This window comes from Salvia hispanica, chromosome 1, assembly GCF_023119035.1.
Source record: "Salvia hispanica cultivar TCC Black 2014 chromosome 1, UniMelb_Shisp_WGS_1.0, whole genome shotgun sequence".
Classification (NCBI taxonomy): Eukaryota; Viridiplantae; Streptophyta; class Magnoliopsida; order Lamiales; family Lamiaceae; genus Salvia; species Salvia hispanica.
Window position 1 is genome coordinate 37,212,936 of NC_062965.1, and position 21,735 is coordinate 37,234,670.

Consider the following 21,735-nt stretch of genomic DNA (forward strand, 5'->3'; position numbering starts at 1 on the left):
AGTGTGAATCGTAAAGATTGGGCACTCCGGTTAGATGACGCATTGTGGGCATATCATACCGCCTACAAAGGCCCCATAGGTATGTCTCCTTATCAACTTGTGTTTGGTAAGACTTGTCATTTGCCTCTTGAGATGGAATACAGGTCATATTGGGCAATCAAAAAGTTGAACCATGACTTCGCAAAGCCGGTGAAGAAAGACGTCTTTTTCTAAATGAGATGGACAAATTTAGGATGGAGGCTTACGACAGTTCATCAATTTATAAGGAACGAATGAAGGCTTACCACGACCGTATGATCAGCCCGCGAGAGCTCACGCTGGGGGATGTAGTTCTGTTGCACAATTCGAGACTTTCTCTATTCCCCGGAAAGTTGAGGTCTAAATGGACCGGCCCGTACATGATCAAGAAGATATATGATAGTGGAACAGTGGAATTGCTAGCTCCGGATGGACAATTATTTCAAGCCAATGGCCATCGTGTGAAAAAGTATTACAGTTCGGACAAGATAGTGGAGGAGGAGGTTGATCTAGAGAAACCACCCAAGGAGTAAAGAAGGGGTAACGCCAAGCTAATGATAAAACAACGCTTATTGGGAGGCAACCCAACCTTGTTTTTGACAATTTTTGTTATAAGTTAAGTGTTTTTGGTGTTAGTTTTAATTTTTGAGTTTTGAAAATTTTCGCAGGTTCTGACCTCTCCGCGGCGACCGCCGCATGTGCTGCGGCGGTCCGCCACATACTCGCTGGAACATTTTGATGTCGCGTGGCGACCGCCGGACAGCCCGCGGCGGGCCGCCACCTGGGCGTATTTCTCCAGCGTAATTTTTTCAAAGATCTTCAACTTTCGCTCGGTCAGGCCTCAAAGCGAGAATTTTCTAGGTACGTTTTTTTTTCAATAGTCCACTCACGTCCCTACCAACTCTGCAAACTTATCTTACACTTTGTTGTACATAAGTTTGGGGGGATGAAGTGGTGGACCGTGAGTTTAGGATTTTTCTTTTTGCTTTAAGTTTTTGTTTTTGTTTTCAATAACCCCGTAGGTGAATTTTGTGTTCTAAAAAATGTTTTCTTGAATCCATGTCGTGAACTTAACATGAAGAATTTAGAAACACGCATGCTTAGGGACACACTTTAGATTGAGTTGTCGATGATATTACATTCCATCTATGTTTAAGTGTGGCTTAACGTTTTGATTTGATGGTTTGGTGAAAAGGTGCATAATTAGTGAATTGCTTGTTCGCCTTGAATCATGCTTATACCTTGTGAGGATTTGAGCCTATTATCTCAATCTTGTGTGATTTATCTGCATTCATGTATTTGTTTCTAGAACTTGCTCCTAGTCTTGCCTAAGTTTACATAGCGATTAAGTTGATTTAGGAGGATGATTGGCCATCTTTTCTTAGCCTACTTTTATCCAAAATTTTGACCCTCTCAAAAATTCAATTTTTTTCCCTTTGGAGCCAAGTTTGAGTATTTAAGCCTTTTCTTTGGAAGCCAAAATAATGGGGACAATTCCTTGGGTTAGTTAGTTTTCGCTATCTTATTTGTAAATGAATTGGAGAGATAAGGGGAAAGTATTAAAGTAGTGTGCTTAATGTAAAGAAAATACAAGTTGTGAAATTGAGAAAGAATGCAAACATGTGCTTGGTCTTAGAAAAAAAAAAAAGAAAGGATGTGTAAGAAAAAAAAAAGAAAAAAAAAAGAAAAAAATGTGAAAGGTTGAAAAAAAAATATAGAAAGAAAATCAAAGGATTGGAAAGTGAGTTGAAGGAGATAAATGAAGTGTTAAAAGTGCCTTGGGTTTAGAAAAGTGGAGTTATCTTTACTCTACTTGGGATATTTTTATTTTTAGTCACTTTTTAACCAAATATTCCTCACCTACCAAAGAGCCTACATTATAACCAAAGATAAAGACATTTCGGACTTTTGAAGCTTAATCACATTTAGTAGAGGTGGGAGTAGACTTTGAGCAAACCTATGGTAAACTTTGCATGATGTATGATTTAAGTGCTTATGTACACATTACCCTTATACACTTTGAGAGTGAGAGAACACTTCCCATCTTTGGAAGTTTGCCACATGTGAGGGCTTGAATTCAAGGTGTTCCACGAGTTAGTAATGAAAGTGCACTAATAAGCCTTGCTAGATTTCATTGCGTTAATACATGTTTAAACTGTTCTTCCATCTTTTGAGGCAATTATGATGTCTAGTCCTTGTGCATTCCGTGCGTCTTTTTGGTGTCTTTATTGTTTTGTTTGAGGACAAACAAAAATGTGAGTTTAGGGGAGTTGATACGCTCGGATTTTGCACTGTTTTAATGTCATTATTTGGTCTGTTTTTTATGTCAAAGTCACTCTACACGTCCATTATTTGCATATTTTGTCTATTTTGGTATTTTGACGTGTTTTGTGAGAAATGTGCATAATTGAGCCGAAAAAGGGAGCCAAAACGCCAAGTTTGGGAATCTGGAGTCAGACGGCGAACGGCGACCGCCGCGGATGTGTGTGGCGACCGCCAGCGCCCGGCGGGTCGATCAATGCAGCGGTTCGCCTCGGAAAAATGTGCTTGGAAGAGAAGTCTTGTAACGACCCGCCCATCTAGGGTATAATAAATGCGGCGATCGTTAACTAGGCGGACTTAAATGCATCAAAGGTCATAGGCTAGGGTTCCATTTAAAAAGGGAATTTTACCAAAGCATTTAATGAACAATTAAATAGGAAAAGAATAATGCCTTAGCAAAGAAATCCAACAAAAGGCTACCACAATAAATGCTTATCAAAGTTTCCCAAAATATTCTCAACTGTTCCATATCCAAAATATTCCCACGAATTTAAAAGTATTCAACCCAACCAAAAGATCACAATTCTTCATAGATAGCGGAAGCGACCAAGAAAGAAGTGAGGCTATGTATGGAGACACAACGACACTTATAGTTCCAACAGATCATGATATTATTTCCTACTCAACACCGCCGCCCGCTCGCCACCGCTCAACCTGCACATAGGGAAAACATATGCAGGGCTGAGTACATATAAACATACTCAGTGGGCTCATTGCCGAAAACAGTTTTATCAACAGTAGTAATTATCATGCCATTTTCAAGTGTCCATCGGGGTTTTAACTTTAGAAAGACCCGAGGCACCAAAATATATTCTTTATCAAATATCACGGTCGCGCAACCATTTTTCACATCGACGTTTACCATATCCTCATTCTACATGACAAGGAATGCGGCCGCAATCCAGGTCACTAGACCGGCCGACCCGTACGCCAGCACTTGGTCTAACATCGGTGTACACTAACCCAAGTAGAGTTTGCGGCTCTACAAGGATCCGAATTCGATTTAATCAATAGTGGCATAGCCACGAGGGATAGGCACGACAAATCAAATCAAGGCATGATAACACAGATTTCATTCTCATCAACATCAGTTTAGGACAATGTCCTTATTTTAAAAGAAAGCCCACCTCGACGGCTTAGATTGCAAGTATTCTCTTCTCCTCGTTTATCACGCTGAGAGCGCGAATTATCACCTTTAAATTAGGCGTATCACAAATCAGTTTCAATCATTGATCTCAAATCATGCATGTCTCCCATATTTCCCTTTTTCCCATCGATTATTTTCAAAATCATCAACCAAAATCAAAGTATGATTATCATATCGTTTTTATTCAAATAACAACTCCAAATTCACCATTAAATCGTGTTACGCATGAGTGTTCCACCCACACAACACACGCACACGATCACAACACATGTGCACTCCTCCCGAGGCGTGCACGCGCACGCATACACGGCCACACACACATCCATGCATCCCAAAATTCATCAATTTATTTCCCCTTCACTCAATCTAAATGCATGTGGACTCAAGAACACCGATTGATCGGTAGAAGAAGAGGAGATCAAAATTAAAGTACCTTTTCCAAAAGAACAAACGGTAGAAACAAGTTATAGCCTTGATTCTTCAATAAAATCTTGAACTTCAACTTGGATTCTTCTCAATTGATGAAGAATTCTTGAAGAAAAGTAGAAGAAAATTTGGAGAGAGTGGGGAGAAGAAGTTTCGAAATTTTTGGAGAAGTGGGGCGCCGGTTTTGTGTGCTAGGGTTTGATCTCTCTCTTATATTTATAGAGTGCCAAATAATAATATCCAATAATTAAATAAATCAAGATTTGGAAGATTTGGTAGAGATATAGTAGAGATTGGCGTTAATTTGGTTGAGAAGCATGGGGATTTCGAAAATTATAGGCTATTTAATTAGCCTATAATTTAAATTCAAATATTTCACGGAGTAGAATAATATATCACGGAGCAAGAAAATAATAAAATCCCCTCCAATAAAAAGGAAAATAGGCGTGTATTTTTCCTCTTCCAACAAGGAATAAATTCAAATCCTAATTTAATTAGGATATGGCAAGATCTTCTTAGATTTGGCAAGATATGGTAAGATATTCTAGCATATTTATATTTATTCATGGAAGAGAATAAATAAGGGATCAAATAATATAATAACAATTTCCTTTTTCCCAATAATATGAGATTTTCGAAAATCTCATGAAGAATAATTCATGGGGGCCGAAAATTATGAAATAATTAGGAATAATTGGACTTTGGATTAAATTCGGATAATTATCCCAAGCAAATAATTAAATCCAAGAAAATATGAGTCTTCTCCAAATATAGAGATGGTCGAAAATTCCACACTAATTAAATAATGCTCCTATCATTTTCTCACTCATCCCTTAGGAAAATAATTCCCCACAATTATATTACTCCGCATCAAATATTCACACCCAATCAATCATTTCTTCACTTCCTCCTCTTTTCTCAACGCATTGACCTTTCAATAGCCACGTCATACTTTCAACAAGTTGCCTATTCAACTAAATCTCTATTCTCATACGCAATTAGGTCACAAAGACACATGTAATTAATTACTCATCAAATAATCCACATATCATAGCATTTAAGGCATTTAATGCAAAAAGTTTATAACCCAAAAATTAGGGTTTGAAAAAGTGGGGCGTTACAAGTCTCGTCCGGCGATCGCCGGAAGATGTGCGGCGGTCCGCCGCCGAGGGAATAGACTCTCTGGACTCCAACGCGGCGACCGTCGGCCAAGGTGCGGCGGTCCGCCGGAGAAAGGCGGCGAATCCGAGAAGCCCTAGATTTGTGCTCAGTTTTACCATATTTTGGAGATTTTTTCCTTCTACAACAAGGCATGGCTTTCCCCTATAAATAAGGCCTCAAGCTTCATAAAAAAGATAGAATTTCTAATTGCAAAATACTTCATAGAGATCAAGGCTTAGAGTACTTCACCGGTGCAAGGAGTTGGAGCAGGATTTCAAGAACATCAAGAACGACAAGGATTCAACCTACGGGTTTATTTGCTTTAGTTTTATGTTCAAATTGTCTTCTTCAATCTATGTTTTTAGCTTATTCAATCATGTGTAACTAAACTCATAGGATTCTAGGGATGTGTTAGTAACGACTTTGGTTATACAAGTTCCGTTTTCTATTTAATATCCGTTTTGTTTTTACTTTGTTTCTTCCCTAAGTTAATCTTGATGCTTCATGATTGAGTGACACAATCGTGTATGATTTAATATAACTTGCTTCATAACTGTGACAGAGTTCTAGCGAGTTAGGTCCACTTAGTAGACACTACAGCTTAGCTTCCTTTAAAACGGCACCGTTAATTGAGAGTGAGGACTTTTCAAGGGTCTTAGGAGCTTTTTGGAGTTACGTGTTAGGATTGACAACCGTAATCTTGTAATCAATGTTTGTTTCGCATTAGCATAATCTAGGTGACTCGTTCTATCAAAGTAATAACTGTGCTAGGTTATTGTAGTTGGAATTTTGTATAACCATAACTGTGAACACAAATCCATAGGATTCCCTTATCTCTATTGTCTTTCTCTTGATTTATCTGGTTTTAGTTGATCTATTCTCTTATTTGCTTTTAGTTTTTCAAAAGTTTTCAAAACCCAAATGTTTTTCCAAATAGTAATTGAGTCTCATTAGAGGATAGACACTTTGTGTTCGTCTTCCCCATGTTCGATATCCGGTACTGACCTTTAGTTATATTATATATACTCTGTATACTTGCAGGTTTATTTAGTGCTAATAAAAAGTGCATCAATCACATGAATACTTTACGGTTACTTATCTAGACATTTAGTCACAAAGTAAACCGTCTATGCTTGAAATTCGGAATTCCTCTTGCCTGAAGTCTCAAATATCCAATCATTTTTTAAAAAATGTTAAAAACACATTTAACACATTTACATGGAAAATTTAAAACATGATTGTGAGTTATAGAAAAACCCACCTTGACAATATCATAGTACATGCAATATGTGTGAAAAGTTCCTATCCTGTTAGCTCGTCTCGACCCACAAAGTTTGTAATTCTAACTTAGGATTCTAATGTAGGTCCATAAATGACTTAAGTTTAGATGGGATCATTTGTAACTAAGCTTGTCTCGAACTGCAGAAGAGAGATTGACAAACTAAGTCAAGCTACTGACTTGATTTGAAAGTTTAGAGTGCTCAAAAAAATCAAAACAAAATAAAAAGGGATTTACTTCTTTATTATAGGACACAGTGAACTCTTAAAAGGGAGTCAAATTCTAAATTTTATTTTGGGCATAACAAAACTATTCCCTTCCCTTTTTTGCAACTTTCGACAGCAAAACGGTAAATCAAACAATATCAAAATGAAGACCCGAGACAAGATTCTCGAAGCCTATCAGAATAGGTTCAACGTGATATAAAAATTACACCAAAAGTCCATGATTTCACATCAGGAAAGGGTCAAACAGGTTGTTGCGTCGCACAGCGGCGAACCGAAACAACAACGACCTTTCCCCTTTCTTTCCCATAATTTTAGACCAAAATTCAGAAATAGAGAATACTTATCTAACCTATACAGCCAGAGGAAAGAATTGTGGCACAATTTTCATGGGATTTAACTAATTTGTTTGGCAAAACGATGACCACTTTGTGAAGAAATTATAATCCATATCTCTTAATCTTTCTTTTTCTTCCCCTTTCCCTTTTCTCCTTCTTTTTCTAATGTTTTGATTCTGATCTCTCTACTAAACACTCACGTCTCTACATATGTACACTCATTACACTAATCTAAGTTAGAGGCCTTCCAAATGTTAAAAACTAATTGGTAGCTTGAGATAAGTTTGAGCAATTTCTAGAATTAATATAAAATTGGGCCTAAGGTTTAGAAGAAATAAGAATTAAACCAAATGGACTTCAGTTGCAACAATATATCAGACCGAATTATCATGAAATAAACTTTAGTCAATCCCAATGAAGCAGGATTTGAAAGATTTTGTAGTCCAAACGATCCCAACAATTCTTCCTTAAATCTAAATTCTACCTTCTAACAAAGATCATCAACTAAGGTCATGACTTTTCTTATGAATGAGGTGTCTCTAAATGCATAGAACTTACCTAAAAAATATATATATACTTTGGTTCTAAGTTCACAAAATTTTCTTACTATATAGTATTTTAAATACTATATTTTCCGGAGTGTTACACGAGGTGAGTCTCGTTTGATAACATCCTCAAGAAGCGCTTGAAATACGGTTTTATTATTCGGAACATAGCTAGTTGGAGTGTGATTACTCTATGAATAATAAACAAGAATTTCTTGTCGAGTCCACTCTTGGAATTAATAAGATATTAATTAATTAAGTCCATAGCAGACAATAATTAATTAATGGATGTTTCTATCTTAAGCGCGAGAAATAAATATCAAGGTGCAATATTAGTACAAAGCAAATTGCAGGAGCCCATATCCAAAACCTTCCATAGATCCCTGTCTAACCCCAATATGTGACTTAATATAAATAGGAGAATAAAGGAGACAGAAAATAGACTTGTTTTCTAATAAAAATTTTCGTCCCCCTCTCCTATACTGTGAGGGACGATTTTTCTCCTCCGTGGGAAAGGTTTTCCGTCTTCTTTATTTAAGTCCTAGTATACTGGTGAGATCAGCCCACCCTGATATCAGTTTACAGTCCGGGAACCAAACAGAAGATCTGTGGTTTAGTACTGAAGATCTTCATGTGGAGAAGACGCTAGCTATCTTCAATTCTTTGGAGGATCATCAAGGTAAAATAGCTAATCCGTAGAAAAATATGTTTTAGGTTTTAATTAATTTAAAGCATGATTTATTTGAGTTATGAGCATCATACATGTGATAATTGCGCGAATAGAATTTGTCTAAATAATCGACTAAATAGACCAGGATTATTATGTAATCGATTTAATGCACGCTTCCGCTGCCAACCCCTTCAGCCCCCTCCGTTGCCTCCGACGTCGCCCCGTTGACTGAAAAAAATAACCATTATCGCCCCAAGCTCAATTGAAATAAAATTTTAAAACTCAACTCAAGCCCAATTAAAAAGGGTTAAAAGCCCAATTTGGTATCTACCTTTTCAATAAAATTAAACTCTAATCATGAATAAACTTGAGCCCTAAATAAATCCCCAAATTCCAGCAATGAAATTTGTCAAGATTGACTTGCGGAATAGGATGGGAGATGAGTGGTTGAATGACAGTTTGATAGTATACAATGAAAGATCCATCTTTGCTAGTGTTTCTAATGAAAGAATCTTGAAACGTTTTCAAGATATGGATATCCGTAGAAATCAGTTGTCTCGGTTAACAGATGCTAGAGCTACTTGAATTGTAATAGACTTTCATTTTGCTAAAAAGATATATTGAAGTATTATATTTAATATTTTGTTATTTTAATATTTTATTATTTTATTCTGCCCTCTCTATTTTTTAATCTTGCCGCTGAATTGAACCGCATAGTATCAAATATTTACAAATTTTTTGAATAGTGTGTAATCACGTATTCATAGTTAAAACTTTACTACATATTTACAAAAGGGAAAAGCTATGTGGCCACATTATGGTTGGCCATAAAATGGCATTTTAGTAAATTAAGATCTCATAGATATTAATTATTTAAATATCTCATTTAATGCTCAATTAACTTTACACTATTACCCTTTTTGTTTAATTGTAGTTATTTTTTTTATTCCGTTTCTCTAATCCAGTTCTAACATTTCTTTTATTTACGTAGGTTTATTTATTTTTTGTTTTCAGCAATTATTATAATATAATTTCATAAATCAATAATTATTATTTTATATACTATGATATAGTGGTGTTTGCATAATTATATGTTTCTGTATTTTAACACAGTATGCCACTTAGTTTCGAACTTTTACTTTAGAAATTATTAAATCTTTAAAGTAGAGTAGCAGATATAATTACCAATAAGAAAAAGTAGAATTTTAATTTATCTACAAATTAATCAACTTAGGACTCAACTTAATTTAGAGATTAACGAGATCTATAATTCTAAAAATTGAATTAAAGGTGAATTGAAATATTCAATTTATCAAATTTGAAAGTAAAATCAATTGAACCAATTTGAGATAGATTAAAGTAATATTTGTTGAATTATATATAGGGATATTGGCATGTAATATCATGAAATTTTCAAAAAATTGGGTTTTTCCCACGAACTTTAAAATTGACAAATAATATCACGAACTTTACCCCTGGTTTGTTTTTTCCCACCAATGAAAAAATTCCCACAAATAATATTATGATATGAATTTGTTTTCGTACTTTCTCGACAAAAATTTTGAGAGCTTCATGTTTTTCAATCTTTGAAGATAGTTTTTCTTGAAGCACACCCTACAAAATTGTTCTTCAATCTATGAAAATAACATGAATTTTTTCATTCGTGGGAAAAAACAAACCGAGGGTAAAGTTCGTGATATTATTTGTCAATTTTAATATTCGTGGAAAAAATCCAACTTTTTAAAAGTTTCGTGATATTACATGCCAATATCCCTTATATATATTAGAATCATATTTTATAAATCAATATGGAATCAAACTATAATATGGTTAATCATTAAAATTTTAACAAAAAAAGAAAATGAAACCGATGCAATTTTACGAACTATGCAGTATAATAAATTAAAAATATATATACAACAACAATGTTTACTTATATTTGCATAAAAGATAGTAGGAGTTGTATATTTTAAGTGAAGGGCACAATAGTCTCAATATGTTTACTATTTTTGAGGTGTATCGATTTTGTTGAATTAGCATTAATTATACAATTTTTTATTAATATTTTAAATTTATGGCTGGCCATATTATGGCCATTTAGCATCACTCTTTACAAAAATTGATTCACAAATTACAATCTAGATTTTGAACTCTCCAGTTCCCAAAACAATTAATGTTATTGTTGATGCTTCCATTCTGCCCATCACTAAATTGAGAAAGATATGTAATTGGGTTGAGAACATGGACTCATACTATTAGATACAAACCAAAACTATCCTAGCCCAACCACTAAAAGTACATGGGAAAGTCCAATAGATATTCATTTTTTTCATTTTAGATCTCCACTCACAAACTCACACTGTCACACACGACAGCATGGCCCACAAGAGTTATGTCGCTGGATAGAATAAATGGGAAAGATAGCTTGGCCCACAGTAGTTATGTCGTTGGATAGAATTAAGGTCAGATGAGGAAATAAATGGTGATTGCTCCTCCTATTTCATTCCTTTGCTTATACTAACATTTTTTTTAGGAATTCATTTCATTTAGTATAATCATTTCATTTCATTCTCCAGGGTAATAAGCATACCTTCCATCTATTATGTAAATGATCATTTCATTCTATTTTTATTCCTTCTTATGTTATATTTTGATAAAATTATACTCCTGCTCCATTCGTGTTGGAATATATATTCCTTTTTGGTTTATTCAATTTTAATTTGTAGTCAGGTCATTTTTTTTTTAGCAAAATACATCATATTTTTCCCTTTTATTTTATTTCCTCTCTTACTTTACTTCTTCAATTTTATTTCTCTCTTACTTTGTTCTCTCACAACTTTCCTATTCCACTTTATCTCCTACTATATTTTTACTACATTCAACTCATCAAATATTTATTTCTTACTCTCCATGTCCAAAAGAAATGCTCCAACATTAATGAAACGGAGGGAGTATTATACTAACTCTATCCAACAAACAAATGACATGTTTTCCATCTTACGTAGTCTCATGAAAAATGACACATTTCCTAAAATGAAAACTATATCATTTATGTTTTATTCTCTCTCCACTTAACTCACAAAATAGCACTTTATTAAATTTCATGCCAAAAAGCAAATACTTCAAATTTAATGGGATAGGGGGAGTAAGTATTATACTCCATCTGTCCATTAAAAATGAAACATTTTCATTTCAAGACAAATTTCCTACCTTTTCTTTCATTTCAGGAGTTGTCCCATTAAAATGAAATATATCTAAAAATAGAAACAACACTTTCTCTATTTTTTTCTTTCTCGTACTTTACTCTATCTTTGTTAACTCACAAAACAACACTACGTAAAATCTTTTGCCGAAAACTAAATGTTTCATATTTAATGGGATGGATGGAGTATTATACTACCTTCGTCCCAAGGTAGATGCCATACTTGGGTGATGATATGATATTTTTGAAGATATCGTTACGTATATTAAGTGGAGTAATTTGATAGAAAACACATCTTTTGTAGAACAAGTTAAAAAGAAAATTGTGACATTTACTTTGTGACAGATGGAGTATTTATATTATATTTTGGACACATCCCAAACAAATTGCACACACACACTTATACACACAATACATGATATGTTACTTGCGCACACTCGTGCACAGTGAACACACAGAAGACACACACACACCATTATACAATATTCACAAACTTGTATACTCTATTTTTTTCGTTACATTTTTTGTGTAGTCAGGTGTGTTATATTACTAACTCACACTTAAATTGCTAACTACAACTAAATTATAGGCATTAGAGCATTAAATTAAAGCACAAGATCATTTAACTACGAGTATCAATACAATGCTAATGCTAAATTTTGTTAACATATTCAATTAATCGTATTGATATGTTTAATATACTATATTGATATTTTGATCCAAAACCCTAATTTTGATAATTTTCTTATATTTTTAAATTTAAATAATAATAAAATAAAATTAAATATAACAATTTATAGACTAATAAATCTCTATAAATCTTGTAGTTTTAAAATAGGTATAATAAATAATTAAAGGTTGAATTAGTAATCCATTATGTACTCAAACTTGAGAGTGATAGTAAACATTTTCCATGAGAATTTACTAAAATTTAAAATTTTAGAAGGTACTGCATGCTGGAATTCGTTGTAGTAATTTATTTATTTATTTAGACATTCATTGTAGGAGTATTAATAACGTTACAAATTCTTCCCAGCCCAACTGTAATGAACTTATACTAGGACCACACTAGGTCTCGAGTTCAATTTTTGTCCATTGCACTAGAATAATGAAATAATTAAGAGTACTCGATTAGGTAGCCAAGGAGTTATTGTAATTAAGAATGAAATTACTAAAATATTTAAATCTTGTGCTAATGTCAAAGAAATAATGCCCCACACGCATAATGAAGAACTTAAAGGAGTCCAATTATAACTAAATACTTCCTCTATCTATGAAAAATAGCCTCATTTTGCCATTTCTGAATATCCTCAGAAAATAATCTCAATTCTATAAATGGAAAGTCTCTCTTATACATTACCTATTTTTCCTTCTTCTTTCTTACTTTATCTACGTTTTCTTCACATCTCTCTTACTTTACCTACTTTTTCTCTTCTCTCTTACTTTACTAAATTTTTCGTTAAAACTCGTACCGTCCACAAATGGGACTATTTTTTGTGGACGGGGGGGGGAGTGCGAGATATTTTTTGTGGACGGAGGGAGTGCGAGATACTTATGATATTGATAGCCATTAGTGATTAGTTATACAAATATAGAATATGGTTAGGGGTGGATCGGTACGGTATACCGTACAGAGAGTGTCATACCGAAAGTAGCGGTATGACAAAATTCTATACTGATACCTTACCGTATTTTCGGTATACCGAAAATTCGGTATGATAATTTTCAATACCATTATCATACCATTAATGCGGTATATCGTAATACGCCGTACCGTATTACGGTATACCATACTTTTACGGTATATTGTAATACCGTTATACATGTTATAAAAAAATATACTATTATAATTTTATATCCAAAACATTTAAAATAACATTTACAAGTGTTCAACTATTTAAAAAAAATCCAAAACAATAAAACTTCAACAATTCAAATCCAAAAACAAAACAACCAAACCTATACCCAAAATATTTAAAATAACAATTAAACTTAAACTCGATGAAACCACCATAATCTAACTATTGATATTAATATTAAATATAAAATGAGACACGGTTTAGGTGACTGTTCAAATATGCGCCAAATGAAACTAAAGTAAAATAATGGCAATATGTGCAAATGAATCTGCGTGAGATGTGGGGGCGGAGGGATTAGCCCTAAAAGTAATGTTTGAGGTCTTTTATATAGTATTTAATTAGATTATGTATATTAAATATTTTAAGTTTATACATATAGCATATATACTGAAGATTCGGCATACCACGGTATACCGCGGTATGGGATATTTGATACCGTTACCGTATCGAAAACTTTCGGTACGGTATGATACCGTATGGAAAACTACGGTATACTGAAAAATCGGTATTTTTGGTATTTTTTCGGTGTGGTAAGTCCGATATTTCGGTATGCCGGTATATTTTCCCACCCCTACATATGGTGTGTGATTATCGTCATAAATAATTGTTGATTAAATGCAGAAAACAGCCACATTTGCCTGCTTTCAAATGGAGGTCTATTGTTGTCTCAATATTAAAAGCATGTTGGGCCCTAAACTTATCCTAACCTTAGCTTTCTGTGGCCCACTATCCCCAGTTACATAAGCAATCGAGTGTCTATATATTATTCATTAAATACTTCAAATTTGGGAGGAATTTAATGTGCAACTCAATTATGTAAAATGTAGGTCGTCCCTTTCATCATTTGGGATAGAATTCCTTAAACACTACAATGTGGGGGTGTGTATATTTTTTTCCGGGTCATTTGAATCACAAAGTTTGGTCAAATTTTGGTATGTTTCATGAATTTTCAAATTGAAATATTAAATCGCAAAGTTCCAATTTTTCTCAATTGTCTTATCCATATGCACAAATCGGCATCTTTTGTGATATGAAAAACGACAATATTTCAATGAAATAAGAAGACTAATGAGAAAATAAAGAAATATAAAAGAAAGAAAAAATATTTATTTTAATGAAACACTTCATTTTGATTATCATTATAAGACGACATTTTGTGTATGATTGATACAATTGAGAAAAACTAAAATTTCATGATTTAGTTATCCATTTCCAAAATTCATAAGACAAGACCAGAATTTGACTGAACTTCATAATTTAAGTAACGATTAATTTTTTTTCCTAGCTAATTACTTGACTAGCAACATGATCATAATTTAGTTTCACACCGACATGCGTGTATAACTACATATGTAAATTGTAATGATAATATAAATGCTTTCCCTCAATGTATCATGATGTTAATATAATCATATCTCGTAGTGCTTGCATACCCACATATTCATATTGTAAATGTGATTAATTTATTATACCAATGTTCTTCAATCAGTATGATATACTATGTCAAATTAAATAATATTTCAAGGGCCCATGCACTAACGTACGCATTTTTCTCTCCATATATGATATGCACAATTCTTCAATTCCTCTCCCAAATACTAGTAAAATCCTTTGGCTAATTTTGAGCTTTACTCCCACACACAAATTCATGGAGAAGAGTAAATCATTCCCTTATTACTCTTCTTCACATGCTGATGCAAGATTTGGCTTTGAAGATGTGGCCAAACCGTACAGCTTCAACGGGCCGCCCGACAACCCGGAGGTGAAGAGGAGGAAGAGGGTGGCTGGATACAACATGTATGCAGTCGAAGGGAAGCTCAAATCATCTCTCAGAAGTAGCTTTAAGTGGATCAAGAGCAAATTCATAGAAAACTACTATGAGTATTGAAGACAAAGAGAATTTACTTTCTACGTAGCTAGAGTTGTACGTTTGAAGATGTTATATTTCAAGTTGTTGTGACAAGGTGTTCTTAATTTCCTTTCCTTCATTGTTAAAAATGGTAAAGAATCTTGCTACTTGTGGTTGGGTTTGAGTATATATCCTATTCTCCTCTTGGCCTTTAATTACATCTATATGAAAGAATTAATGTGTTCTTGACTTATATCACGTGACATGATATTACCACTACTATATGATGAAATTGAATTATAGATCAAAGCACAATACTGGTGGTTAAAATTTGAAGTTACGTGACAAAGATATAAATCGAAGATATACAAATTTTTTGTAAGGTATTCAAAAAGGCAGGGCTGAGCCATAGAAACTTTTATTCTCGTCCAACAGAGTAAAATATAGTGGATGAATACCGCGTATTGGGGGGAGAGGGGGGTGGTCGTCCCCTCCGTGCGACTATTTTCCCCTTATCGGGACGTAAAATTACCATGTCCATCCACCTTCCCCCGTTTGCCTCCGGTGTCGCCCCAAACAATGAAAAAAAATAGCCATATCCGCACTAACTCAAGCTAATACTATATATTCCGCCCCCTCCATTTCCGGATCCTAGATCCGCCAGATTTTAAGTATTTCAAGGCTTTATTTTGGTAATCACAAGTTTTATCAATTGATAGAATACAAAGAATGGATAAAATGTCTCACTACATCTCTACATGTGATTGTTCTCTTTTTAGAGTTGTCTCACTGTAAGTGACTGATTTTCATTTTGAATAAACATTTACTTTTTTTCTCTTTCCTATTTTATTTTTCCTATCCTATAGGAGGATAGATACGGTGAGATAAATAATTTAAAAATGAGCATTAAAATTAAAGATAACAATATTACTGTCGAAATAATTGAAGAATAGATTTTTTCAAATAAAAGCATAACTTCAAATTTTATTTACCAATATTAGTAGCATAAGATATCTATGCATATTTATGGGCTAAATAAATATTTTTTTTCTTAGATTATAACAAACATTATTTTGTGATCTTACAATAAAAATATTTACAATAATAAGAAAATAAACAAAAAAAATATACTACAAAATTGCTAGTTAGAGAAAAAAAAACAATAATTATACTCCCTCCGTCTCTAAAGAATATGCACTTTGGGTTCGGCACAGGTTTTAATATAAAATTGGTAAAGTAAGAAAGAGGTAGAGAGAAAAAAAATAATTAAAGTATTGTTAGTGGAGAATGGGTTCACTTCATTAGAGAGAAAAAAAAATTTTAAATTAAAAAGTGCATATTCTAGTGGGACGGACTAAAAAGGAAAGAGTATATATTGTTGTGAGACGGAGTGAGTACAAAATTACTAGTGTAAGAAAAAAACATAAATGATTAATTATTAACTACCGAATTAACTACGAGAATCAGAAAAATAAATTATAAATTTATCTAGCTATAGAAAAATAAACATAAATAGAAATCCACAAAAATGAACTATGATTTAATCTAGCAGCTAGAAAAACAAAAATCTTACTTATGTAATAAAAAATATAGAAAAATAAACATAAATAGAAATCCAAAAAAATGAACTATGATTTAATCTAGCAGCTAGAAAAACTAAAATCTTACTTACGTAATAAAAGTAGAGTATATAGAAAATCCACAAAAATGATCAAATGAATACATATACCACAAAGGCAAACTAGATCCTAGAATCTCTCACACACTAGTCGCACTTAGAAACCAAATGAACCATATAGGTAAATCTGAAATAGCTGGGGATTCCTTGGAACCTCGTGCCCACTTGCCCAAGTCAAATAGGACTCCTATTATGGAACGGGGGTAGTTTTATTTCATTATTATTTTTTTTAATTTCTCATATTACATCAACATAAGTTGTTTAGCAAAATTAACAGATATGACTTTGAATTTTATCTAATTCACAATATGTCAAAAACGTGTTCCAGCAAACTTTAAACAAACAATCCATATCAGATCAAGCACATCAATTCAATGTCTATTAGATTTCATTATAGGGGGTGTTCGGTTGGGAAGAATAAATCTTATGATTAAATATGTATCATGTTTGGTTCATAAGATTAACCCCATCAACTTAATCCTACATGGATAGTCTCATGATAATTAGTTATAGCCTCCCCCTTCAACTAAAATAATCCTACAACTTAATCCTGGATGGATAGTCTCATGATTATTAGTCATGACAACTGAATACCACCTAATATCAACTTCAAATGTAATCACCTAATATCAACTTCAAATGTAATCATTTATAGAATTCTCATTACCTAAAGGCTAAAACAGCTAAGAATTCAGTAGGTATAAAATCAGTAAACCCATACTTGTTGCACCCAATCTATGAGAAGAAAATTTAAATGAATATATCTATATATTGGATATTTCGACACATTCGATGTTTCAAAAACGCAAGAAACTGAGAATCATCAGGACAATACTAGACAAACATAAACATGGGGAGAAACTATGTCTCCATTCAAACTATTTAATCCTTTTCAACTGGGACCTATGCAGTATGCACTTCCAACACCTTTTTTCACACTTCAATTGGCTTCTTTTACACTTTCCCCTTTTCAATTTGCTTCTTTTAGTACCACCACCGTTGTCACCACCACCACCAAAACCATAATTCCATCGCTTTCTCATCACCAGAGGGGATTCTCCGACTCCATAACATACATTTGACTTCTTCAGTAAGGAGAGTCGTGACCTGGACTGTCAGAATGCATATCCATTGATGTGTCGTTGGAACTTGGGTTGGTGTCTCTGTTTTGATTGGTGCTGTTCTCATTATTCCGTATGGCATTGTTAGAGGAGAAACCGCCCTGTGATAAGTGATAGTGCTGGAGAGTCCGACGCACTGGACTAGAGAGAGCATTTGAAAACACAGAATTCTTACTTTGATCTGAATTTCCTACACGAAGTCCTTGTCCAACAGTTGCAGGACCAAATGAATTAGAAGATATGGGAAGTCCTGTTTGAGGTAACTGCATTAAATTATTAGTCTGTGGTTGCTGCAGGGGAAGCCTTGGGGATGGGGGAGGTTCTTCTGTTCCATAATCAAGTTCGTTCTGCATATGTTAAAAATAATAAAACAGTGTCACAACGTTAGTCTATCCGAATTTGCCATATTAGAACTTTGGCCAATACAGAAATTGCAGTACATATAAAAGAAGGAATCAAAGCTTCATGTGGTTCAATGGAAATTAAATAAACTCTGAGCCATCTACCAGCAATGAGATTCATGGTAAGATCAGTGAGGTCAGTGCCTTCTTTCATGCGGTCATTCATGCCACAATCATATTTATTTCAACCATGAATCTGTGAAAGAAAATGATCGACCAGAGCCAACTATGAACCATGACAGATGTACAACACTATTGACTCTGAATTTGTTTTGCGACCTTTACCATAGACATACTCACATGTGACAAATAAACAATGCATATCGAGTAAATACGCCCATCAACATAGTACAGATCTGTATGTGTTACTCTCTGTGCCATACAACAGAACAGTACCACCACAATTGAAAACAAATGTGTGTATTTAGACTACCAATTCAAAGTATACACCAACACAGAAGAAAATGGTTGACAGTAGACTGCGCCTCGGCAGCAACAAATATCATGAGAAACTTCAATACTCCAGAAACGACCATCCATAGTCCTTAGACAAAACTCAAAACACATGAAGATCAAATTATGATATAATGTTTGAAAACTTATCTCTTTCACAGCGTATTGAATTGCTTAGAACATAAGAATTAGCAAAGTGAAAAAGAAAAGATAAAAAACAATGTAATTGCATATGCACGTGTTTCTAAATTCTAATTGAATTTAAAGTAATCAGCAAACACACAGGCTTTGAACTAAAATAGTATGAAAACCATCCAGATCCAATGCTGATTGCTGAGTAAGAAACTACTATCAAAATCACATTCTACATTTATCCAGCTTTGTTGTGACAGAATTCAACAACAAAGACACAATTACACCTCATATAACTGAATTTAGATACACTATAAAATTCTAATTAAGAATGGAAGTAAAGAAAAAGTAACACAGAGATAAATATTGATAGCAATGCCAAGCCACATATCAATGTGAGAAGAACACAAAGAAAATATTCCATAAGCACCAAGAATTGATGAATAAAGTGCTACACTAGTACTAATTAACTAGTGTTGAACACATTTAGCAATTTATTGAGATGAAGAATAAACCTGCAGATATGCGAGTATGTCGCCACTCGTCACTCTAATTCCGTGCTCTTGCTGTCTTAATATCCAATTGTAAAGCTTATCCTACATCGGTAAAGAACAAGAAATAATAAGCATTCCAACAAGTATATAAACTTATAAAGCAGAAAACCTATTATTACCAGTGCTCAATTACTACTACAACAATCAATAAACCTAAAGACCAATCACATTTGGGGCAATCCCTCCAAACCCTCAAAAAAGTAAAACCAGAACCCCTTGATCAAATTCACATACATCTAAGGCGTACCAGCAATTTTTCTTAACACAATTCACACGGATTCATCAGCCCAAAATTGTAAATGACACAGCCTGTGCATTATGCGAGGCGGTATAACTCTCTATTTGCATATAATCATGAATATGAAAACAGAATACGGAGAGTAGCATCAAAATAAAGCGCAGAGACCATCGAGTGGCGTTCACCGGCTTGGAAGGAGAGGCGCTGCTGGTGCATCGCGTGCGTGTAGAGTTGGGAGAGGGAGTTGGCCGCGCTGCAGAAAGTGGTGTACATCCCTCGATCGACCTCATCGAGGCGCGTGGCTTCGGATTTCCTCTTCTTGGCCATTAATTTGGGGGAATTTAAATTAGGAACAAAAACCCTAGATGGATATACAGAAAAGAGGAGAAATTACGATGACAAAGAAAACACATTTTTATACTGGGGAGATAGATAGAGAGGCTGGAGACAGGGCCTTGGAACTTTTCATGGCCCACGTGGATTCACAGCTGGCATTTTTTTCAATTTATTTTTATAGCTTAAATAATTTAATTAGCTTAACTAAAATACTACTCCCTCCATCCATGATATCCACAATAAGGCCGCGTTTTGCGACCGCTGCAAGCTCTCGGTCTTATTGCATGCCGCCGGAAAAAAGTTGAAGTCGTGGGCGGTCTGCCAGGATTTTGTGGGTGGTTTTACGGTCTTATTGCAAGCCTCCCCGTTGCGTCGCGCGTCGGATTTGTAATTTTTATTATTTCAATTATAATTAATTTATTTACCTATTCATCTATAAATACCACCATTTCACACCTCATTTCACCATCCTTTCATTTTGTCTGTCATTACTTGTCACTAGTTTCCTTTCGGCACATCGATCAATGTTTATCACACTTACTTTTTACTATTTTTGATAATAGACTCACATTCTACTAACTCATTTCACTCACAATTTATTGCTCTCCCTGTCCCATAATAGATGACATACTTAAGTAATGGCATGCGATTTTATGAGATGTTATTTTGTGTGTTAAGTGGAGAAAGAAAATAGTTATATTGATGTGAGAGAGGGTTTTTTCTAAAAAAGAAGATATGACATATTTTTTTGGAGCAAACTAAAAAAACGTGTGACATCTATAATGGGATGAATGGAGTATAAAACAAATACTTCATTCGTCCCATAAAAATAACTCTTTTCATTTTGGTCATTCTCATAAAAGTAGGCCACTTCAATTTTTGATAATTTCTTACTCTCTAATTAGATGGTCTCATTCGCCACTAACATACTCCAATAATTTTTTTTTTATATCTTTCTCCTACTTTACAAATTATTGTGTATTAACACCTGTGTCGTCCCAAATGTTTTTATTTTTATGAGAAGGATGGAGTATATAAATTAAGACTCACATTTCACTCACTTTTTTCACCCACTTAAATTTATATTTCTTAAAACTCAATCCGAGTTAACTTGTGCAAGTTAATGGCGGGTGAAGGGAGTATAATGACTCTTGGTGATCCCCCGATGTATATCGATGGTACGCAAATGAGAGTATGTTAAGGGTGTTTCCCTTAACAAGCATCGTCGGCGAGTTTCGCTCGGCGGTGGAGATAAATTTCCAGCGGCCGACAGGCTCGGCAAACGATAGCAGAGTTTCTGTGCGCGGGAGTCACTTCCGTCGGACAGATAACTCGGCGGCTGATAGAATACTCCGGCTTCCAATTACGATCGACGGAGGGAATCCAAAATTAGGATTAGAATACACACGATATCTTTGGTGAAGAATAATATTTCATTAATTGATTGAATAAAATGATAACACTCTATCCAATTTATAATACTAGAATACCTACTTAATGAACAAGAAACAAATATATGAAAAGATATGCAAAAGCCGAATATATCTAAACTAATTAAATGAAGGCTCGTATCAACTCCCCCACGGTTGAAATCCATCTAGTTCTCAAGGTGGAAACCAAGAAGCAACAAAGAGTTGAAAGAAGAAGCTTTGGCGATTTATCTCCTCCCGGATCAAATGTAAATGTGCACGGCCGTTGTATTCGAGTAAACGCAGATCCATTTCGTACCCCATCCTTTATCTCTAACTCTCATTGTATTGGATCAAGAAGATCACCACTCTT

The 21,735-nt window shown here is 34.2% G+C and overlaps 2 protein-coding genes across 2 annotated transcripts; one reads left to right on the top strand and one right to left on the bottom strand.

Annotated features, from left to right (window-relative positions):
* The first annotated feature begins 218 nt into the window (after window positions 1-218).
* Window positions 219-551, top strand: LOC125195706. The gene has a single exon (XM_048093880.1). The coding sequence runs from the start codon at window positions 219-221 to the stop codon at window positions 549-551; it is 333 nt and encodes a 110-aa protein (XP_047949837.1).
* Window positions 552-17,456: 16,905 nt separating this feature from the next.
* LOC125202593 lies at window positions 17,457-20,015 on the bottom strand. The gene is made up of 3 exons (XM_048101026.1): window positions 19,786-20,015; window positions 19,341-19,421; window positions 17,457-18,186 (listed from the first exon to the last, which is right to left on the bottom strand). The coding sequence occupies exons 1-3, from the start codon at window positions 19,942-19,944 to the stop codon at window positions 17,806-17,808; spliced, it is 621 nt and encodes a 206-aa protein (XP_047956983.1). The 5' UTR covers window positions 19,945-20,015; the 3' UTR covers window positions 17,457-17,805.
* Between the last annotated feature and the right edge of the window lie 1,720 nt (window positions 20,016-21,735).

Coding starts and splice junctions, on each gene's coding strand:
- LOC125195706 (XM_048093880.1), top strand. CDS start 219: ATGGACAAATTTAGGATGGAGGCTTACGACAGTTCATCAATTTATAAG.
- LOC125202593 (XM_048101026.1), bottom strand. CDS start 19,944: ATGGCCAAGAAGAGGAAATCCGAAGCCACGCGCCTCGATGAGGTCGAT. Junction 19,422..19,785: donor CCGGTGAACGCCACTCGATG/GTCTCTGCGCTT, acceptor TTACCGATGTAG/GATAAGCTTTACAATTGGAT. Junction 18,187..19,340: donor ACATACTCGCATATCTGCAG/GTTTATTCTTCA, acceptor TAACATATGCAG/AACGAACTTGATTATGGAAC.